Source organism: Haemaphysalis longicornis, unplaced genomic scaffold, assembly GCF_048455015.1.
Source record: "Haemaphysalis longicornis isolate Haplotype H1 unplaced genomic scaffold, Haemaphysalis longicornis Haplotype H1 scaffold_2, whole genome shotgun sequence".
Lineage (NCBI taxonomy): Eukaryota > Metazoa > Arthropoda > Arachnida > Ixodida > Ixodidae > Haemaphysalis > Haemaphysalis longicornis.
The window spans coordinates 124,175,596-124,199,316 of NW_027526295.1; the positions used below are offsets into that span (position 1 = coordinate 124,175,596).

The 23,721-nt window shown below is 45.1% G+C and overlaps 1 protein-coding gene across 1 annotated transcript in view; it reads left to right on the top strand.

The window, feature by feature from the left end:
• LOC144168271 (phospholipid-transporting ATPase ABCA3-like) overlaps positions 1–23,721 on the top strand; it is a 68,743-nt gene that overhangs the window by 13,682 nt on the left and 31,340 nt on the right. Inside the window, exons 5-13 of the mRNA XM_077697287.1 lie at positions 405–487; positions 3,921–4,197; positions 6,403–6,570; positions 10,150–10,346; positions 11,483–11,779; positions 13,421–13,546; positions 16,113–16,370; positions 21,619–21,772; positions 22,616–22,817. Coding sequence (XP_077553413.1) covers positions 405–487; positions 3,921–4,197; positions 6,403–6,570; positions 10,150–10,346; positions 11,483–11,779; positions 13,421–13,546; positions 16,113–16,370; positions 21,619–21,772; positions 22,616–22,817 — 1,762 coding nt within the window. The remainder of the gene's footprint in view (positions 1–404; positions 488–3,920; positions 4,198–6,402; positions 6,571–10,149; positions 10,347–11,482; positions 11,780–13,420; positions 13,547–16,112; positions 16,371–21,618; positions 21,773–22,615; positions 22,818–23,721) is intronic.

Sequence of the window (23,721 nt, forward strand, 5' to 3'; positions counted from 1 at the left end):
AAGCTAAAAAAAAACTAAACAGAAGTGTTTTTGAGCATACTGCTGCTCCATTGACGTTTAATACAGTAGACTTCTTATTAACGTGGGTACAAATACCCCTTATCTCGCCAAATCAAGGAGATACTTCGACCAACCTAGGAATGTCGCTGGGCCGAAGATTAGGCTTCTCACGCCATAAAGACACAGCGCTTCCGTTCACAAAGGTCGTCGCCGTAAACGTCTGTAGCGTCGCCAAAAAATTCACCTTCTTGGTGCCCTGGTATTGCACGTTACGGTTATGTAACGGCGTTTATACATGGATGTTGCAAAGATGTTGCAAAATTATCTAATTTAAAATATTAACCGTTCTCATTTCGGATCCGTAGCAGCGAAAAAAATCGTTTTCCGTGTGCTTTCTTCCGCAGGATGGTGACGGGCAGTGAGGGGGACGCAGGCACTGCTCTCATTGCGCCACGGACGAGCTTGAGTGATGCGAGGAACAAGATTGGTGCGTGGTTTAAATATAAACACTATACAACCTCAGACAATCCTCCTGTTTATTTACCGAAAATTTATTTGATTAACCAATCTATGCAGTCAACTATGACTGACTTCGTCGAGGTAATGAAGGGGTTAAAATGTTTATTCTGCAATGCTGGTGCATCAAACAATGCAAGGCACAGTGCCACAGCACCGACCCCATTTTGAGCCAAATTTGATGCATGTGGCTGTAATTCACCCAATTTGTTTTTCTGATAGTATGCGTTGGAAACCAAAGTGGATAGCCGGAGCTGCTTAAGTGTTTCCACCACCCCTGTTCTGACCTATTCGATGCCGGTGCTCCTAGTTTCATACCTTGGGTGTAATATGAATAGAAACTACTTTTAACTGCGTGAACCACCCGCGAATTACTTCATTCTTTTGCCCGAAAAACAAGCGGCACTAAATACCAGGGGCAGAACTTGTAATAAAAAATTACGACTGAGACTGAATGCGGGCCTGGTTCATGTAATTTCCTCATTTGCTGAGAACAGAGATACTCACTAGTGGGGCCTGCACATAGACTGCGACGCGTCATATGGCCACAAATAGGGTTATGTGGCTGTGGACACGTCCTCACGTCACCACATGGTATTCAGCGGTGCGACGTTATTCAAACCGTACACTAGCATGTATAACGACGACCCGTATCCGCACCTTCACGTACAATGAATTACACTTGTTTAAACGCCGTTAAGCTCAACGTTAAGGTCACCTATCATAAAGGCTGGACAGAGGCCAAAAACATCGCCACTCAGCTGGGTCTGCCAATGATGATAACTGCAAATGTCAGAGGCTGTGACGCGACATGCGCACATACAATTCTTGCAATTCTACTCCAGGGTAGTAGCCATTTGAATTAACTCTGCGTTGAAAACCTCAGCACCAATTAACGCCCGGCAATGTGGCTGCGACGTCAACATACACACCCACAATGTTCCAAATTACGCTCAAGGCAATTCACTTGTGACGATGACAACACCGGTTGGAAAGCCCCAACCTGCTGGGAACGACGCCCACATAACCACCCACACGTATGCCTTCACAAGTCAACGAGAAGTGATAGTCTCGAATTCCCACATATGAGAAATTTTTAGTGCCCCTGTAACCTTTTTGTTCCGGAGCATCTCGCATGCGGATTTGCCTCCGAGTGACGTACTCTCGCCCCAGGCAGAATGCCGTACATCATACACAAATAACGTTCCCGCTATTCGCTGCTGGTTTGTAGGGAATTCGCATTACAAAAACACAGTTTTTCAGGTCTCTGTAGAAGATCTGCATGCGAGATGCTCATTCTGGTGGTTCCATAAGCTCGCACAAGCCTGTTAGCTCTAATGAATATGGCGCACTGAGGCTTGAGTGAATTCCACTCTCAAATATGGGGAATATTCGCGAGTGAGTTAGGTTTAGGAATCACGCGTAGCAACACAACTAAAATGCAATTCAAGTGATACAATTCAACAATTCCACAAAAGTTGTATTTTGGACAAATGAATGCGCTATTCGTGGGTAAAATTGGAATGACAAAGTACCCAACCAGCCCGAAATGGAGAAACGTTCATTTTCCCGAAGCAGTCTTGAATTTGAGGGAAACTTTATCCGGTGTGCTGCGGAAATACGCAAAAAGTGAGGAAAGTCATTGGGACATAAAGCAATCAGAGGCAGATAAAAAAAGAAAATCGCCGTCGTAGTTGAGCAAATATAAACAGCGGTTGTTACATTACTTGCCGTGCGATGTGGCATTTGCATTGACCCCTTTTCAAACGGGAAGCCTTTTCTCACCCACATCATCATTCCCAAAGGCAGCACAAGTTTTGCAAAAGCCATGATAACCGCTTTGATGACGTAAAAAACGCCACCTTGGGAAGCGTTACTTTCTTCTGTACTGGACTCATCCTCAACACCTGATCTGCCTTCGCTCGATTATCCTGTCATCTGCGCCCACCATTAATCCGCCCACGCACCGGCCCACAAACGATTGACGCGCTCATTCGGTTCGCATGAAACAAAAAAAGTTTAGCGGTTGTAAACTTTTTTTGTACCCTTGACTGTGTCCGTGACACTGATTTAAGCTAAAGCGGGAATTCTTTTTCGCTCAGTTGGTTTATTTGTACTTTGGACCGCAGAGGTGAGAAAGAGAACAATATAGCTGGAGGAACTGGTGAGAAGAAACTGAAAACAATAAACAGTTTAATAATATTCCCAGAAAGGCCAATTACTCCTGCGATGTCATGTAAATAAAAATCTGGGCCTGGACAGGCTGTAAGCTTGCTTTTTTCCTACTGTTGATGGATATGGGTGCGACGGCTCCTCCGTTACCGTAACTAGTCAATTCACGAGTGAAGTAAGTTGGGCTTGCTACATTTTTTGTCAAAACCACGCTCCTTCAAAATTTCTCTGGAATGAAGAATCTGGGCTCGCTAACTCATTTTCACGTGACTTGCGAATAGGGGTTTGTGATCGTTCTGTCGGCAATGAGTGAATAGGAGCTTGTTAACTCATTCCTGATTATGGAACGAAGTGGGCTAATTTATTGCCAACACAGGGCCAAACTAGGATCTGTGACTATTTGAAGGAGAAGCAGAAATATGGGCTCGTAAAGTTTCTGTACTTACGACAAAGCTCGGCTCGTTAAGTTTTTGCCGAAAAGCGAAGGATGCGCTCGGAAGCTATTTCTCTAAAATAAAGACGAATTTGGGTTCTTTGCCTATCATGACAGAGTTGGGCACGTCAGTTCTGTCCCTTGTATAGCTTGGTAACTCGTTTCCTACTTAGGACGCAGCTAGGATAGGTTACTCTTTCACAAATGGCGACGAAGCGAGAAAAATTCTTCTGAGCAGGTAATCCTTACTGGGTCGGAAGGTCAAAGCGTGGTCATCCTTTTCGAAGGCTTCGTTACTGTCGTATCATGTTTTAGATTGTTTGCTTTGATATCTCCGTCTTTTGCCGCGAATTACATCGCCAGGCTTCTATACTTCTACGTCGCGTGTGCGGCCCTTCTCTTTCGTCTCTTCTTTTGGTGCAAAAAAAATTTACCAACACAATAGGAACACTAGCTGCCCAGCTTCCACATGATCTTTCTACGCGGCAGGGGTATCGCTATTTTACTCATCTACCGTCACGGTCACCTGTCACAAGGCACGCACTGGGAAAATATTTTATTGCCTCCTCCTCTCGAGGCCTGGGTTGGTTCCAACTTCATACAATCTCAACTGTTTTTTTATTAACTCTTTACAGTGGCGGCTATTTCTTGTAGGGTACCGAAGCCATTCTTCACTAGCGAGAGTTTTTCTGTACAATGGCCGTGTTAAGAAACCATACGCGAAATGCGCTCGTGTTCCGCGAATGAGTTCGGACACTAGTGCTAGGCCTTGGATGACGCTTTCTCGACTGGCCTGCAGAATTGGATGCCGTCAAGAAGCTCTGCACCAGTAGTGCGACGGATGCCGGCAGGTGCGCCGTCCTGGTGGCTCTCTTGCGCAAGCGCACCTTGATCTGGATGCGCGTCTGGTGGACGAAGCCCCTGACCGTGGGAATTCCCGCACTGTTTCTCATTCTGCTGGCGTTCTGCGAACGCCAACTCTTGCCCGCCCTCAGCCTGGAGCGGGACACTCTGACTTACGTGCCCGAGACGTTCTTCGACAAGGTCTACAGTTTCATCGAGGCCACAAACGCGAGGTTAGTTAGGTACTCCTTCGTTGATCATAATCTTTGGGCCTTAAAGGAGCCATGAAGAGAAAATGCAAGTTGGTTTTATTCGAAAGATTTCGTGTTTTATAGTGCCCGCAGCGCTTGTCCAGATACAAACGGTGCTTTATTCACTGAGAAATTAAACAATTTAGGTTAAAATTTTGATTTTCCCGCTCAATCGTGCGTTTTCGTGGTCCCAAGTGACATCACGGGAACCGACCGCTCTGCAGCCTAGAGTACCTTCATTCACGCATCCGCCGTACAGGGTAGAGACACGTAACGCTGGCGCCGCCATGTTCGGTTGCTCGCTCGCCGCCGAAGCAAGTCATTGTGTCAAAACCGCGCTAAAATTATCGCCGAAACGCGGTTTACTGAAGAAGTTTGAATCATATTGTCTGTTTCGCGTTGCTAGGTCTCGTGGGAAACGAAAAGAATAACGCGTTGAGCCCGTTGGCCCAATTGCGGCGGCACGGGACCGTTCAAAGGTTGTCTCCACCCTGTACAGCGGTGTTGGTTTGTTCCCGCGTTTCTTTACGTTCCGTAACCTAGATGGCGCCACCATACCGTGGCAAGCGTTTGGTTTGTTTTTGCCCGCATTTAAACCTGGCTTGTTTTTGTTCTGGGAGAAAATATTCGTTCCCTGAAACAGTGCTCGCTCGACAAATGGGGTCACGTAAGACACCGTTGCTTGCGTCAATCGGCCAGTGTCGTCTGAGACAACCCCAAGCCCCGTAGTGCTGTGCAGCGAAACCAAAGCATGCTGTGCGCAGTACGAACAGCAGAACGCATCAGTACTTCTATGTTTACATGTGCTTTCGTAACTTCCACTGTTTGTCCCATCATTCTTATTGCTTTGTAAAGAATGTGCCCTAAATTTAAGCGCAAATCGCTCGTTCGTCTGGTTTGTAAGCTCTACCTAATTTGCGTCTGCTTCTGCCAGCCTCCGCCAATCGCAGAGCTTAGCCCATGTGACATCACAGGTTCTGTTGCGGGAAATGAGCTGGTGGGTCGCATGACCATTCCCGTTTTTCCTAATTATGTAGCTTATTTGAGCGAAGTTTACGTTAAAAGTGATGTCAGTATGATTCTAACGAGGCAATCTTTTGAATGAACCAAACTTGTGTTTTCTCTTCATGGCTCCTTTAAGTGAAGCTGGGCTGAAGGATACGCTTCCAGCACAAGGAAGACAGTATATGGTGTAAGGAAGCACCTAGTACTGAACGCTTAAGCAAACGTATTTACAGAGGACGCGGGTTTGATTCCCGGCCCCGGCGGCCGCTTTTCTCATGGAGGCAAAAAGCAAAAACGACCGTGTGTTCGAGATTTCTGAGCACATTAAAAGATCCCCAGGTGGTCAAAATTAATCCCGAGCCCTCCACTACGGCGCGTCTCGTCACCTGCGTTGCGTCGGCGGTCTAACCTTACAATCAATCAATCAATCAATCAATCAATCAATCAATCAATCAATCAATCAATCAATCAATCAATCAATCAATCAATCAATCAATCAATCAATCAAACAATCAATCAATCAATCAATCAATCAATCAATCAATCAATCAATAGTATTTAGAGCTCTTTACTCCTGTGAAGAGGGTAGTCCAGCGAGGCTTCTATGTCCCTTGGCAGCAAAAACAAATTTTATAAAATTGACAATTTCAGTGTGAACTAATAATGACAAGTAAATGAAAATCGATGTGATAATAGCATCACTTTAGAATAAATTGTTCATAGAATTTGTGTTGGAAAGACAGTTGCAGCCGTTTTAGACGTCTTCTGTTACCCTACCTTCTGCGTAGACAGCAATGTATTGACAGAAAACAGGAGTTGTATAACATTTTTAAATCCACTCTGGTGTGCTCATTAAAAACAGATTTTCATTTAAAAAATCTGGCCAGTTTAGCAGCCATTTGTCACGTAATTACTTTATTGTAATGTTGATAAAATAGGTGTTTCGCAATATTCTGTTACTCCTACCCACATACCGTCACAGCAGCGCGAAATTAAAAAAAAAATTTGTCCTTTTTGGTTAAAAAACGTCTTTTGAAGGTTGAATTAAACCAGGTGAGTTAGGATGGCTGGGTTTTAAGAATTGAACAGAGGTGTATTTGCGTCCATGGCCCCTTTAAATCTCTCCTCTCTGAGGCCAAGGGGCGATGTTGAGTGATGTGTGGCCAACTTTTCCGTTCGCAGCAAGAACTTCACGGACAACGTGTTACTGCCGCTGCTGAACGAGCACTCCGTGACAGTGTTCTCGGTCACGAACCCTTTCGTGGAGCGGGAGCTCCTCTTCTGGGCACAGGAGAACATCTACGCGTACATCTACCATTACCAGATGGGCATCAGCGTGCTCGGGGAAAGGTGGGGGGCAAAACAAAACGGCTGCGTATCTGCTCGCGCCGCTGCAAATGTCACCGAAAGACGACAGTCTCTTTAATTTGCGCCCATTAATGCATTTCTTCTCTCCCGCCACATCTCATGGTCTTCACCTCCTGCCTCGCTCCTCCAGTGGAAAATACGGTGCAAGTTGCTCACGTCAGTTCAATTTCTCCGCGTTTGACTACTTGCGCGCCATCTCTTGGAACCTTCCGTTACTGTTGGGCTCCTATGAATGCCGTCACGAGATCTACGCTCGGGTGCGAAGGTTGCTTTTTGTATAACGCGTGCTTTTGATTTTTCTACCTCGAATATTAAGCACCCGTCTATTTTCCACGAAACGAACCCTGTTGATACCAGTTATGTATTGATGTGCTGCTTAAAATATGCCTCAGTCTTTTTGCTCAATAATGTTGAGAAGTTTGAAGTATTTTACGGGACTTAATGGAATGTATAGGTTTTCCCTGTATAAAATTCACCGTTCAAGACTTCAAGACGGCTGGGCGAGTGGACGGACGGATGGTCCAAATTTAGGTTTAAGTAGGGCAAGAAGGGCTATCTCTTTCAATAAGTTACCTTGCGTGGAATTACAAGGGAGCTCCGAAAAAGTCATCAAGCACTGCACTAGGCCATGACTCTTGGGCAGGGCCATCAGGTCCCGTCATTGCGCGTTCTGTTCCTTCATTAAATTACGAAATTAGGCGCCCTGTTTGGGCATGTTGATGTGGTATAAGGACGTCCAGGTTGTCCTAGTATTACATGTTATAGGCTCTTTCACTCCAGTTTGGCAATTTTTAATTAGTTTTATTTTAATTTTAATTTTGATTAAATTTTAATTTTAATTTGGGAAGCGGGAATTTAGAACTCTAGGGCTCATCATAACTCACCTAGATAAAAATGCTCCAATTAACTATACACAGATGATTGACCAGCGAAGCTGTAATGTTTGGTTCGTGAGTACACTTAAGTTACTACTTCAATGATTCATTAAATTGTGTTTGCGTGTCATGGTCGCATGGTTGCGGTATTTCCTTTCGTTTCCGTTCCTGGTAGCGGCGTCGCTAATCATAAACTGTATGCTCTTCGGAAGTACGTATGACGCGTAGCCTTTCCGTCTCTAATTAAAGTGCGGCCGGTGTTTACCAGAGCCACAATGATGGTTCCACACGAATAGCGACGCCCGTGCCCTACGTTGTCCGTTTATCTCTACTTTACGCGGCAGCTCGCTCAGCCACCGTTCTGCTACGAGCGGGGTGAGCACAACCACACACTGTCCTTTTACTTAAAACTCCTTTCCAACATGGTATTTTCACGCGAGCTTAACGCGTTGCGATGGGAGAGTTCTCTGCGTACAGAGGACTCCTTTCGCCTGGCCATTCAAAGGTTTCCTTTAAAAACAAGTATTCATGTAACAGTCAAAAAGCTTTAAAAACCAACATTCACGTCTCCAAGAGCGTTCTTAGGCACATCAATTTGCCGAATAGTGTCAATGCAGTCATAGAATCAAGAAATGAAGTGGGCAATAAGGGCACTATTCGTAGCTACGCTAAACCCTTCTTCACCGTGATGATACGAGCTTGTGAGATAACTGGTTCCCGAAACCGGACGTAAAAACTAAATTCAAGCTGCAAACCTCAAATGCCCCTCTTGAGTCTTCGTTTTCTGATCGCTCGGAGCGCACCCGAGACTTACCACACGTGTACGAGCAAATAAAGAGAGGGTCAATACCAACTTTCGATATGCGGGCATGTAAATGTTCACTCGCTTGACTTAGTTGGCATTAAGGGAGCAAAGTGGGCAAGTCCGCCGGGGAGGCACCTAAATTCCGCGCACTGACCGACCGCGCACTGGCTGAAACACCACACTCTGAGTGAATTTTCTTTCCTGAACCTGCATCGTATAGTTAACGAACTAAAATTGAAAGGTTATTCCGCCTAAACGTTTGCCTATGCACTTATACTGCGTCGAATTCCCCAACAAAACACCTGATAGAAAACAAAATATAACGTCTATCTATGGTTTTTCCTTCCTTCTGAGAACACGCACCTGCTCCAACCTAATTTTGTGATGCCAGAGCTGGTTTCTCTTCCAGAGCTCTAGTGAAAAGAAGAAACCGTGCTGTTTTAACCGAAAGCGATCTCCCGGACACAATGGTTTCCCTGATTTTTTTTGAAGGCGGGAGCATTAGGTGCCCTGTTCTGCGAAAAACTGTAGTCGAAAAACATCAGCCGCAAAAAACAAAGCTCAGTTCGCCTTGGATTTTAACCCGGGTCTGCAGAATAGGAGTCGGGTGTACGTGTTACACAATATTGCAACAAAGGTTGCAATATTGCGTGCCGTGTTGTGCACGAAGGTGACGCATGTGAGTAAGCAATGGGTGCTACAGCCACATAGAACTCTGATTCTGGGGATGCGTTGGCGTATGTTAGCAGTCTGCTTATGTAATGAATTCGTGCCATCCGGCAAAGAAACGAAATCGAAGACAAACACAAACATTTCGCCTTTAACGGGTCTGGTGATGCAATTGGCGGAAAAACGAAGAAACGGAAATAACAAAAAGACGAAAATACCATGTAGCAGTCAGAAGCTAGGTTAAGCATCACCAGGCTTTGGCCCTCACGCATAAAGGCAGACTGTGCCTAGGTCGTTGCACATATTTTCCTCTGTTTATGAACTGAACACTACAGACACGTTATAGGCCTTAAAAGGCTACATCGCCATTTAACAAACAGAGGTTTTCAAGACAAAAATCTCAAAAATTTTGTGTTTCGATTGCAAACTTTAACAGGGGCATGAGTGCACGAAAGGATTTTAGTAATGTTTCAGCTTCACGTACGTACAGACTTCACGTACGCGAACGTGAGAAGTATAGATATACCACGAGCATGTAGTTTGACAGTCTTGTAGTTACACGTATGCGATGCACGCCACGCGTATGGTGTCTAAATGCGTAGCGCCACCTAGGAACAGAGCCTGCTGCAGCCACTCATGATCTCGCGAGCCAGTTGCTATGACGACGAGAAACGCTACTTCGTCAGGCTTAACAGCTGAAAAATCGGTCTTGTATTTTGAAAAACGAAAGCTATTTAGCGATTTAAACTTGAGGTGAGGGTATCAATGGGCAAATTCAAGGCGAAATCAACAGCTGAGAACAAATCGCGGAGAGGGATTTGCGACGTAGCTGTTTTCGCTGCGACGCGGGAGGATAGGACGCAGCCGTGTTGGTCAACTCTACGTTCGGAAACAGCGTGAACACCACAACGTAAAAATTCGAATCTTACGTACCTCCGTGAGACTCCCGTAGGTCCTTCGCGTCCTGAGAATCCGCATTGGTCACCCGTTAAAGTTCTGTGCACGTGAAACTACAACTGTCTAATAGCAAAGTATATGACGCTGCTGAATCGAACCTTAAAGCAATATGCTACCTGGAGAATATATACAGCACATCTGGCCTTTGCCTGAAAGGTGAGCAATACCAAGTTGGCGGAACGTCCGTGAGAGCATACAAATACAGCTGTTCCTAGATCCCAAGGGCAGCCAACCAGAACAGCGCTCTGCCCGCAGGGTGTTCCTGTGGTACAACGGCCAGTGTCCCCACAGCGCGTCTCTCGTGGTGAACATGTTCCACACGGCAGTGCTGCGGAACCTGACGGGCAAGAAGGGGTCGGGCATCACGCTGATCAACTCGGCGTTTGCCAACAGCAGCTTGGACAGCCGCATAGAGTTTGAGAGGATCAACGGCAGGCTGTCGTTGCGTGCCGGTGAGTTCATAAAAAGAATGCACCTACGCTACGGTTGCCAAAGGGAAGAGAAAGCTAATTATTAAACAGCGTAACGACATTAGCTGTGAGCGATTGTTACTTTCGGCATCATGTAAAGTAAAAAAAAAAAAAAAACGTTATACCAACATTCCGACCCAGTGAATGTAGGAGCCGAGCAAAACTGTTGCACAACCACTGCACATGTGCACCTGACGACGGTGATATGCAGTGCTTTATTGCTTTTGAGCCACGGTTTCGCTGTGTTTTAAGACCGAATCCGAAAGCAATCTGTACCGTGTGGGTAACTGACTGAGGTCTTTGAAGCGTCCAAAGTTGTTTATGAGAATCACTTCGAACAACTCCTTCATGTCCTGTTTCGCAGTGTCAACATCACTGCGTGTTTCGTTTCTTCCTCTTCCATGAAAGTACATAAGCATGAAGGTCTTAATTCCTTTTCTGCATATTAGGATTCCGTCATTCATGTGTACAGCCCTGACCTCAAGCCCTCCTGTGGAATTCCTCTCTGGCCGCAGAATCAGAGAGTATAAGCACTCAGTGTCATTAGTACGTAGCATTCATATGCCGTTTGTCTAGACGATAAAATCTTTACACCAAAATATGGCCATGAGTAGCGGTAGTCATTGGATTGCTTTATTCTTTTTAAGTTTTTGTTTTTTTATTGCGCCAAGGATGTATATTTACACCATTATAGCTAGGGAGTGCGTTACGGCGCTAATTACTGTTTTTTTCGAAAATGCAAGGCGTAGTGCAGTCGGTTCGTTTAAGGTTTTTTTCAATTCTTTTTTTTCAATGTTATTATGCTGATTTATTTTGTTTGGTCTTCTATTTTGGGGGGAGATGCATAAGATGCACGTTCCTGATTTTGTATATCAATTTTGTGCAAAGGGTATTTTTTGTATTGTTCGCAATTTTTGGGCTTTTTTTTAATTCCATCGGACAAATTATCTTTATTTACGCGATTACTACGATCACAGGTGTTGCTTCCACAAAATCGGCATTTTTGTGTAACTGGGGGGTGTTACCCATTCCTGACTGTGTGTACTCGGTAAAAAATCGCAATGCATTCGAACACAACAAACTAGAGGCAAACAACGTCGGTGTCAAATTGCACGCAGATCAACCGAGACTTGGCCACGAGATGGAGGTGTTCGCGATTCGGAACGTATTCACCCGTATCCTGTACGCCTTCTTCCTGTCAGCGGCCATGAGCCTGTACATGGCCGGCCACGTGTTCGCGCCCTTGGTCGAGGGCAACAGCGGCCTTAAGCACGTGCAGCTGATGACCGGCATGTCGGGCTGCCTCTACTGGACGGGACACCTGCTCTTCGACTTCGTTATGGCCTGCTGGGCGAGCATCTTCTTCGTCTGCATGATCTTCCTCAGCAACACCGACATGGGGCCCGACTACCACAGTATGTTCACTGTACGCCACCTCCCCGCCGCTTGCAAACGAAAGCGCCACGACCTACGCAAACGAAAGCGCAAACGAAAGCGCCACGTCATGCATCGCTGGAACACTGTTTGTGGCATCACGTAAAACCACTAACCAGCACACAGTCTCAATGGGATACTTATTTTGAGCTCGCAGGCATCAGAATTTTCTTGCTCAGTCCTAAAGCATTACATTTCGTCATAACAGGGTCGCATCTGGCTGGTACCCAGTACCATCATGGCGTTTCGTTGCGCGTGGCCCTTGGGAGTGGGGGCAGAGGTCATATATTTAAAGGAACACTGGTTGTGTTGGACGATATCGGTCTACGCAACGCCGCCTGTGTAAACATTGCCTAACGCGTCGTCCCCTTTCCACTGGCAACAGTAGGGACGCTTATTTGAGGCACTCATCCCCTATGTGTCGCGCGCCGGCCAGCGTCCCGCCTGACGTCACTGCTCGCGAGTCGCGAACGCTGCAGCCATTTCTGCGACGTGTTTGTCAGCTTGCATGTTAGGTTTCAAGAGCCGTTTCGCTAATATGTTAGCCGTGACGGGGCGCTGGTTTTAGGCCGCACTGTGGTTCCTTTCAACGTGTCGGTCGCGTCGTGCTTGTATTTTTCTTAATATGACTGACGCAGACAGAACTGAAATGGTGTAAGAATATTTTAATTGTCGGCTAGACAAATAGCAAACATGGAAACGATATTTTCGGATGGTACAGCCATTATTTTACCGATATATTTCTCCCTTGAGGAATTAGTGAAGAAAAAATTTCGTGCACATTTTCTGTTTAGGCGCTCACTTCTACCATTGCTTTCCAAAAAGTGTCACGTGTTTGTAAATTTTAAGAGATGATAGAAAACAAAAATATAAGCAGTTGAGGGTCCAGCCACGTTGTGAGGGACTGGTACAGTACAGTCCTCATTTTTAAAACTGTGTACTTATGCGGAGTTCGAACAGCGTGGACAAAGCAAGGCCGAAACGCAGAGGGGGCGGAGGGGGATGCCCCACTCACAAAATTTTGTGGCCCGTGATCCCAGTAGGTACGCGTGCAAAGCGTGCATCAGCCTACGGCACCACAAGTGGTTTTGCGTCTGCCATGGTGCAGGCGGTTTTATAGGCGACACACCGAGACAGATAGGCGTAGTGATAAGAAAGAAAGCGTAGCAGCGCCGCCTGGGGAACGCTAGACAAAGTGTCAAATAGTTTGCATAGTTTTGGAGACGGGGCACTAGCTGGCGGACATAAAAGCACGCAGGAAGGATACGGAGTGGTAAAGGATTCGACAGAGCCGCAGAAGAGTAGCCGTTTGGCCATTTTTCGCTCACGAGTTAGGCAATGATTATACAGGCGGCGTTGGTCTGTGTGAGGCTAGGTGAGACGAAGATGTGCTATTCTATCATACGAAACGTCAATTACATAGGCGGTTTCTTGTTTTGCCACCGTCAAAACTACTGGCGCAGAAATGAGCCCTTCAGCAATGCAGGATCAATGTTGTAACTTTTGTCGTTTTCACGTCACTGACCTACCTGTCTCCTTCGGATTTGTTGTTTCAGTGCATCCGAGTTTGCGTAGCCTTCATTTTACCAGAAATCTGACAGATTTAATTCTGTCCACCGCAGTGGGCATCTTGCTCCTGTTCCTGGCAAACGCTTTCTCTAGCCTGCCGCTTACGTATCTCGTCTCCTTGACGTTCCGGAGCCCCACGTCGGCGTTCTGCTTGTTCTCCTTTGTGCTGTTTGTTGCTGGTGAGTTCATCTGGACTGCATCTGGACAGCTGCTGTTCTGCAGGGAACTAACGCTGAATCTGCGGAAAGCTGATAAATATAAAATTAAGAGTGTAGAACCACAACCGAACCGAAAACCGGAACCCAACCGGTATTTTTGCCGAAACTGAACCCCAACCCGAACCGTTATTTTTTCAGCCCGCTGAACCCTAAACGGGACAAAACCGAAAATAAAAATAACGGTTGTCTGTTCGCAACGAGACGGTTCGCCGGTCACTCGTTGATAACGGGTGTTCAAAGTTATTTGGGGCATTTTTCTTTTTCGGACCATCATCTTCGCAATCCCTTGCACACTTCCCTATTCACATAAATCAAAACGTTATAAACTTTCTCCCTGTTGCTGGAACAAAGGGAGAAGGTAGCGCACACATATGTCAATGGTGTGTTGTTGCTCGTCGCGCAAGCAGGGCGGCAGGCTGGAAAAAGAAATGTCATATTATTGGCGCAGCCTGCCTGACTGCTGTAGCACCGACATTGCCCTTCCCTCGCTGGGACTGTGCAGGGAAAAGCAGGCCGCGAGAATTCGGCACTGTGCACCGACAAACGCTCAAACCTTAAATGTGTCTACTTGTATCACCTTAAAAGTGCCACAATTTTGGCATGTTGAACATAATCGTAAGAACTTAATCAACTGCCCTATGGACGGGCCACAGAAAATGACGCGCACTTGCTCTGACTATTGCAAACAATTTTTGTTCTTTGTGGAATTGGCTTTAAACAAGCAAGGCAAGCCCAAAGCAACAAGAAAATAGGAAAGAGAGTGTTAGGTGAGCAAGACATGCGTGAGTGCAGCATTCCAATGATCAATTCGAAATTTGCTGAACTCTAGTCGTTCATATTCCCACATTTTCGCAGCGTTAGCCACTGCAGTTATGGTACTACAGTCTCTTGCACAGCAAAAGCTCATCTTAACAGGCGGCTAGAATGCCCTGCTGTGTGTGCGTGTGAGCGATGTATGTGAAAGTTTGACATAGGAATGCAGGCAGCATTCTCTTATGGGTAACATGGTAGAAGTCCGATACTAAACGTACCACAACCCGTAGTCGGCGATATATTTCTGCTCCTTCTCCTTATGTGCTTTGATTGGTAGGATACATGACAAACCATGCAGACAAAGCCCACCTTGCTTTGTTGAATGATCTTGCCTTAGTAACTTGTTGAGCTCGTTTTATGACCTCAAAGATGTTTTCTCCAATATGTCAAAATTAGAAAGATGTTCATTTTTTTGCTACACAGCGTAAGCAGTGATATGATATCGAAGTAAAGCAGAATTAACAATGTGTTCACTTCTTCGTGGCATTCAAATGGTAAAATAAAACAAAGAAAGAGGCATCAATAAACCCCACATTTATTCCTCTGGACGATGGCTTTATGTGGACGAAACAAATACTGGGTGAGAAAGTCGCTGGTAATTTTTTCCTAACCTGGCCGAATTCATTAAATTGACATTAGGATGGCACCACTTTTATTGTAAAAACGCACCATTTGGAACGAGGAAAAGCTTTATTTGATTTTTATCATGACAAAATACAAAACTTTTCTTGAAACTTCGCAGTAATGCCGCTATCTTAGACGGTTTCCGAACCGCTTCACGTTTGGTTACCAGTTCGCACACCAGCTTCATGGCTGGTTAGTCAAACCGGATCGAAATTCCAACGAAATGTAATTACCAAAACTCAAACTCTAACGGAACGTGTGTATTTTTTGGTTTGACACTCTGATTTAAATAAACCAAGAACCAAAAACAACATCAACATGTCTACACACTAAAATAACAGTAATTTTCAGGCTGCGACTGAGAGGGACATAATGGCGAAAGCTAATGGCGTTCGCGTGATAGCAAACTGCTTGCCTGGTAAAGAGACGCAGATGACGCAGATTCTACTCTCGCTTTACGCGGTTGCTGTAAGTCGTGTAGTCCCGAATATTTTATAAAATCGCGTGGTCGCTGCAAAACCATAGGAAGTTTTTGAATATTACGATATTCCTCCATAAATGCCCTCCATCGAGCGAAGTGCAGAGACGGTGTTTCGTTGCTTCTGCCTGGCGACGACGCCTTTTCGCCAATGATTTCTCAGCCATTTTACGGTCGCCTTCGATGCGAGTCGCGCATTCAGCAGAAGTGTGATCACTGCAACGCCGCCCAAGTGTTTCAAGGCCATTTAGGAAACCGACCGTGAGGAGTGCATGTGAAGTATTATGTAATAATGGCCTTAAGAGGCAAGTGTAAATCTTAAAACCGGCGTTCTACGCGAGAAAACGTCGGTATGCAGTGAGAGTAGTCTACCAAAGCTTCCCACGGTTTCGTCCACTTATTTTTCCCTTGAGGGATACTTCAAGGGGACTTGATCGTTACAATTATCGATGAATTGATTGTTAAAACGAACAGTAGTGCGACGATTGCTACGGTGCACAGGATTCATGTATCGTGAATCGCAAGTAGTACCTTCTAGTGTTCTTTAGGGGTAGAGCCATCAATGCCTGTGCACCTTACTTGGAAGGGTGCTTTTTTTGTCATTGCGTGCAGGGATAATGGGTTCGGCAGGTGTGGAGATTCTGAAGATGCTGATGCTGGAGAACCCGTTGACCACCTATTCCGTGATCTTTTTCATCTGGGGATTCGTGTTCCGCTGGTTCCCGACGTACTCGCTCGTACGAGGGATCGCCAAGGTGAAGTTGCTGTTCAAGTACAACGCCATCTGCCGCGCTGGTGGCGAACTACTTGCCGAGGCATGCCGGGACCCGAACTTCGCCAATGACGACAGAGTATCCCGGTGCTGCCAGGGTAACATTCGCAAATCGTTTGGAGCGTCCTCTGCTTTTTATTATGAAGCCTTGTCAAACCACTCAGTTCGTCCGGCATGAACTAGCAACGTTTTCTGTCACCTCCCTTCGCGACAGAATACGACACCAAGCAGGATATCTAGCGTTTCTTCTTCAAACACTTACTTCAGACATATGAAACAGCACCGCACGTTTGCAAACTGAAATAGTAATTGTTACTGCAAAGAAAGACACGTCGCTGTAATGGTTTGCTACCGCATTTCGCCTCGCACAATACGCCAGGAGAATTTGTCAATTTCTCAAATTTTGGATAAATGAAGAGGTTCTTCAAAAATTATTGAATTAAGTGTTTTGCATTTTAATATTGATATGCAGGGAACGCTGAAAGAGGCTTCCAAACGGACCAACTGATTAACGCGGAGAGAGGCACACATGACACTGTTACTCAAAGATCCTGTGAAACGTATCCCATCACGGTCTTGCTCCTGCAAATCCCCATTTTCCTCTTCTTGCCATCCTGCCTATTGCGAGATATATTCAATATACTGCAATCATTGGCACACCTAAGCCACCACGGAAAATCATTGTGAATTGTAGATTGATGCGACACATCAAGCCGCTCATATTGTATTTTAAGGTGTAGCTTGAAACGAAAATGAACATAGATGCGCAAATGAGGTGGGAAAGGCACTGATCTGAATCACGTAGCCCTGCACGTAACCCACGCGAATGCTTTTTAAGGCTAGTTGGGAAAACGCACGCTCGCACTGCATTCGTTGAAGCATTACTTGTAGGTACTTCCAGGACAAAGTTCTTTCCCTTCAAAACCACGTGGTATCGCATTCCACCGCGATCATGCGCACGACATAACCCACATTTGCTTTAGGGTGCTCGCGGGTTCATGGGTGTGAGTTCGCGCGTGCAAAAGGTGTAAGTTTTACGCTTGCAAGGTCACTATTCCAGCCAATTTCTTACAACGATAACCTCACCATTCCTCACATTCTCTGCGCCCGCGTAAAATCCTTGGAGAAAAGAGATGGCATCAGGACGAAGTCAATCTTAAGGTTTAACTAAACGTGCTGTCGACCTGTGCTGCAGATGTTATTTACAAAAATGACATATTGAACAAGTTTTATTGGTGTACAGATAATTTAGGTAGGCTATTGAACCACGGTTATGCAGAGGACTTTTTCGTTTATTAAGTCAGTAGTGACCACGCCATTTCAGAATTTTATAATTAACAACTTCAGACACCTGTCTTCTATTCATGTGCCCAGTTTGTAGGGACAACTGTCAGTAGCCTGAATCGGGCACTATTTTATCAGCGCAGAGCGTGCGCTTGTCACCGGTATAAATGCACATGCTCCGGCAGTCTCCGTTAGATGTGGTGGATGGTAACGAATGAGGGTGCAACATGTGCCGTGCAAGGTAGCCATAACAAGCACCGCAATCAGAATCTGCGCGCGGGAAATAAAAACAGTGCTGACTTACGTGCATGCCACTTATTGGGCGCGTTTATTGGAAAGTACACTTTGCCAACTAATGGCCTGGCTGCTAGCCTTGTGTCCTCTTCCAGCAAGTGGTCGTAGGCGAACTCGTTGTCGAACTCTTGCCCTAATGGGATGTTTTATGCAGCTCGGCAATATTGAGGGCAGGGGACGTTTGAGCCCAGTTCAGGCAAAACACAAGATGATATACAGTACCAGCATTGTTCAGTTTGGTTGTTAGGGAAAAAGTATTCAAGTATAACAGGATCACATACGTGTGACAGATGTGGAAAGCAAAGGGGAGCTGCCCTATGCCATTGGCAGGAGCTTCACATTTCCGTAGCTTGTGCAGTCCCAAAAGGAGAAGGAAGGAGTTAGTATGCAGAAGCTCCCCGAACGTTACGGTGAAATGGCCCACTGTACTACTGTGCTACTAACTATGCGGCACAATTTAATGCCTCCCGCAGTAGAGCCTCGACCACTGCATTTTACAGCGCGTCAAAAGCTTCGTGTGGTTGTAAGCAAAAACCCAGGCAGGACTTAGCAGTTCCGGATCAAGTCACCAAGCGTATTCGTCAGGATAAACAGGCCCAGCGTAAAGCTTAGTGTTCTTTAAAAAAAACGACAGATCTAGCATCAAACCCTCACGGTGGATAAGGACGCTGTAAAATATGAAGATAAGGGGGATGTTCGTGTTGATAGTGCAAATGGAGATAATATCAAACGGATGTAATATCAAAAATAAAACATGAGAAAAATTGAAAAAGAAAATACTGCAAAAATGGCCAGACACAAGCAGAAATATGCACCTGATACATCTCCCCTAAAACCGAATATTACACGTAAACATTCCGCTAAAGAATGTTCATAATACGGATAGTAAAACAGCGAAAAGGAGTAAACCGTGTAACGCCATATATTTCCGCTGACGCTGATTAGGTGGAAGTAACACCTCTAATCTTCACAATAGCGTAAAGGGAGGTTACCGGTGTAACAAAATTTCGAACCATTAATTCAAGCAGAAAAAATGAAATATTCATAAAAATGATCGGACAAAATTAAAAATATGCATTATCCTTCACCAAAAGAAATCGATGAATAAACAAAAAATTCCACAGAACGTTATAAATACGTTTAAATGGACAGACAACAGATTTTTGTCGAGTATGTGTTCTTTATTCCAAATGAAGGGGCACCCGTTAAACCACCTTAACGAGAAATGGTTTTGCTGATAACACCCTAGACCATTTTAAATCCAAATTTTTAGATCCACGAGCCGTATGTGTCCTCCCGAAACTAACGCTGGCAACCGGGACATACAGTTGCATGTCACTATGCGTCTGTCTGTGGGTCACATGAAAAGCGATATATAAAAAAAACTTGTCACCAGCTAAAAAAAGTGTGAATCACAGGCTTTCTTATTCCACTTTGTGTTTTTTCAATTCCCTTGTAGATTTTTCACGAAGGTGCCACCAGTTGGGATGGACGATAGGAAGAATCTGGCTTCACGTTCGATTCTTCTGCAGTTCGATTCTTCCTCGGGCAACTTTTTTTTTCCAGCTGCCGTTGGCGCATTTGGAAACTGAAATGAGATATTTCGGCTGAAGAAACAGCCCTGACTCAGGCAGTATCGTCAAAGCCCCTTTACTGAGTCTCGCAATAGAAATAACATACTGTTTACTGATTGCCGCCATTGGTTCTGGCATGGTTTCTCAGTCAACCACACTGAGCGTAACCCAGCGACGGCGGCTGGCATGTCCTAAAAATTTCCCAAATAATGTTTAAAAATGCATATAGCGTTTAAACTTATACAAATACATGTGTTAAAAGGTTTTCAACGAGTGATAGGCGTTTCAGCAGTTTGATAGGTTTGCAGGTCACTTGACCGGGACACAAATTGTAGTGTCTGTCAATTTTCCTCACTACCAAACACCACCCTTTGCATTTCAGGAAATTTGGTGCCAAATGAAAAATATTTTCGCCAATTGGTTTAAAAACTGCTTGTGGTTAAAGGCCTCTATAAAACGCTGAATTTAATTTGAGCTACAGAACATATACGCGACAAAAATCGGTTGTCCGTCCCTTTAAAACATAGCTAAAGGGACCACCTCTACAATATGCTTTGCGTATTCGAAAAACAACATAACTAAGAAGAAAAGGCACTTCATCGGCAGAAGGGTATAATTTAGATCATTCGCAAAAAGAAAGAAAAGAAAACTTTATAAAATTTAAGATATTCAACTGTCTTTCTCTACCAATAGGCTATACTTGGCTGCAAAAAAAGTACCCTATAAACAGGCGTCTTAAGCATTCTAGGCATTGGCATGCGATTGCATGAATTTCTGCAGATTTTGGTTGTAACGTTGTGCACAGCATTTACGCATGATAATTTCATGTTCAGAGAACCGCTTATCGGTACAGGGTAAGCACAACGCACACATCCACACGCGCTTGTCACCATAATTCTGTCTAGGTAAAATATCCTTTCGATGTAGAGACAATCGCCGTAGGCTTTCCTTCGTTTTCTTTCTTTCTTTTGCTGAATTACCCCGTTGTACGCTATTTTTCAGCCGCCTTTCGGTGCCCACAGAAAGCTATAAGCCGAGACCCCTTTTCTCAGCGCTACCAATCAAAACATTCTTCTGGTATGGGGAAGAGAATTCGACGCCACCACTGACTGTGGCACCAATAATTAAGTACTACCCATTCTACCGTCATCCAACCAATTAAATGATATTGATAACCGATTAATGCTACCGATATCTACTGGTGCATTACGTGGACGTGGTTATGGCGGCCGCTGAAAACGCTACAATCGGTGAGTTTATAATGCTTCCGCAGGCAAAAAATGCAGAAAACGGCCGGAAGGGTTTGTGAAAAGCGCATTCACATAGTTGATTTTTATGATACCTTGGTTTGGTGTGTGTGTGTCTTGCCTTCCAGTGGAAGTACCCCTGTATCCGTGGCATGTGACGCATCTGGCAAATGCCCAGTGAAGAACATCCTTGCGATTTTTTTCTTGGGCGTTAAATATTGCTTCTTTTGATGTGAGCACAAATCCGTACTAACTTCGGTTTCCGTTTCTATCAATGGTGAACACCGGCTCACACTAGAGGACGCGGGTTTGATTTCCATTCTCACTGGACGAAGGTTCACACTATTAAGCAGGGCCGTTATTTTGTAGTTTTTTGTGGAAATTATCATCACGCAATTGTGAAAAAGTTGTGTGCCTGTGATGTGTAGTGGCTACCGTTTTATAACAGTAAATAGCTGTAAGAGGCGCTTACCACGATCTTTTCGGTGTTTGCCAGATCCCAGCGTGTTCGCCTTTGACATGAGCCGCAAATCGCTTGCATCCACACTAAGCTGCCCTAACATTCTCTCGTATCTACCTCTAATGGTCTCAGTAATCAAAGGACACTTAAAATTGATTTGGACGATTAATCGCCCTAATACTGGCGGTGCTTTGTTCAGTGGACAATATTCTTCTAAAACACAGCTTTCATACTTTCAGCCTTATCCTGTCTCTCCCAAGAGGGATTTTAAGAAAGCTACTCCGGCTTTCTGAAGTCCAAACCCACTCCTTTTGCCGCCAACAATTTTGTAAAAGATGTTGTTTCGGCAATTCCCAGATATAACTATTCAAGGTTGAACTGGCTGTTATTGACAACTGCATACGCATTGCACATGTCGCTAAAAGCTGCCACATACGGCGCTTACTGGCTAACCGGAATCTTTCCCTATACGGGCTCTTCCCCACAGCACGCCAGGAGAACGTCACGGCGCGCCTCCTGCTCCCTCTCGAGCCTTTCTACGAAACCGGCTTCTACGAGGCCGTGAGCATGATGGTCGAGGGCTTGCTTTACGTGGCTGTGCTGTCATTCGTCGATTCGCCGCTGGCCTACACCGTACGCGCGTGAGTTTGGCCGGCATTTTCAGACGTCGGGGGCGCCATGGGTGGTCTGCAATCCATAAAAGGATTACTTTCGGACACGGTCTGCATAAGGCTTTAAATATGCGCCGTTCTCAGATACCTCTGATATGTTTTTTTCGTTCTCAAATTGCTTACATGACGCAATCGCGTTATAACGAGAAAACGACAAAACACAAGGAAAGTCGTATGAACACGCGCCGTGACATAGTAACTGCGCAGTGATAACTTCGGAGTCTTTCTGTTGCCGCATCAGACATGTTCGTTGCCGTCGCATTCGATCGGCCGCAAACTGTTCGCCTAGCTTTGGACATCTCTCAAGAGCCCTTTTTTTACGGCATGAAGGAATCAGTGGCTTAACTTGTCCATTCATTTTAATACCCTGGAGGCCAGGGGAATTACACAAAGAAAGGAAAATTACTACCACGGGCATCATCTGACGAAGGTAAACGTGCAGTAATGGTTTTCGGGCAGTAGTCTATTTTGATACCACTACACCACGTTTTGCTCAAGCGTGGGGGCCAGGGATGAGCCCGTAATTGCCGCTTTGGGAGAAAAACTGGTGGGAAAAAGTAGACACAAAGGTTAACAAAACCTATCTTCCTCGTAATGATGACGGTACAACACTAAAAGATATTTTCAAGGACAAGTTTTAACAAATCGTTGCTCTCAGCTGGGATGTTCCTCTTCACACAGTTTGATATCTTTGTCTGAACAAATCTCTTGTCGCCTTACTGGTACTGTCATCGATGCGCCCTTTCTATTTGTACTGGTGGAAATCGCAGAGGTAATTCTGCGTTCCCATAAACGGTATTTCCAACGCCACAGGTACATTGCCCGCTGCCTGCATGGCACCTCCGATGAGGACGAGGCGGCCGTTGAGAAGGGTCCCAGGCTTGTAGCGACCTCCTTGGATCCAGAAGTCGAGCGAGAGGTGAAGCTCGTGAACCAGGTGTGCCAAACCAGGGCTTTCAAGGACGTCGCAATGGCCATACGGAACCTCCAAAAGACCGTGGGACTGCTAACGAAAGTACGTAACGGCACCCACTTCCCTTTTACACGTGTCGACCGCTGTTCTTCAGAGGCAGTGAGAACAAAATGGTGATTTATTGGCCCATTCAAAACAATATTCGTTGGAATAGCTCATATTTAGTTATTTATTTTACTGTGAACGTCACTGGAATTTCAGAGGAGACTGGTAACTTATGTAGGGGTAGAAATTCCACAAAAAATAAAAATACCGCAGCAGCAGCAACAACAGTACAGGTTCACCAACACCTTGCATCCGATTGGTAGTGTGGAAACGTTCGCGATCTTAGATGCCAGAAAACCGTCCAGGAAGGTGGGTTCATGCGTTTGAAGTGTGAGAATGAATGACTGAAAGTACATGTTAGTGGCAAGTCAATGCCTACCGTGAAAGTGTGATCGGAGCGGTACGAAACATATAAAGAGAACGAATGAGAGTTGGTCGCAGAAATGAATTGTGGTAATAATGTTTATGAAACAAGCACAGTGGTCGTATTTAGGGCTCGTAGCAAGATTAGGTAACTGCAAGGAATTTTTCATGGATGGGACACTAGCTGTTCTGCCGTAGTTCTGAAGAATGAAGTGAGCGGCGTTGTTTTGAACTACTTCTAATGATTTACTCAGTCTCAGAGCTGGGGTCACAAATAGATGCTGTGTAACTAAAGTTTTGTTTAAGTGTTTTTTTTAATAAGACCTGTGTGGAATGGAAATTGTGACGTAAGTATGTACTATATGACGTATCCGACGGAAGTATATGACGTAAATATTAGGGTAAACCAACCTTCATTCAAATTAGCTGTATGGTGACAAAAAGAGTGAATAGCTATAAAACTCTCCAGCTGATTTTCCTGCACTGGTGTTTCCATGATTTACTGAGGCCGGTAAAACCAACGGAACAAATTGGGAGC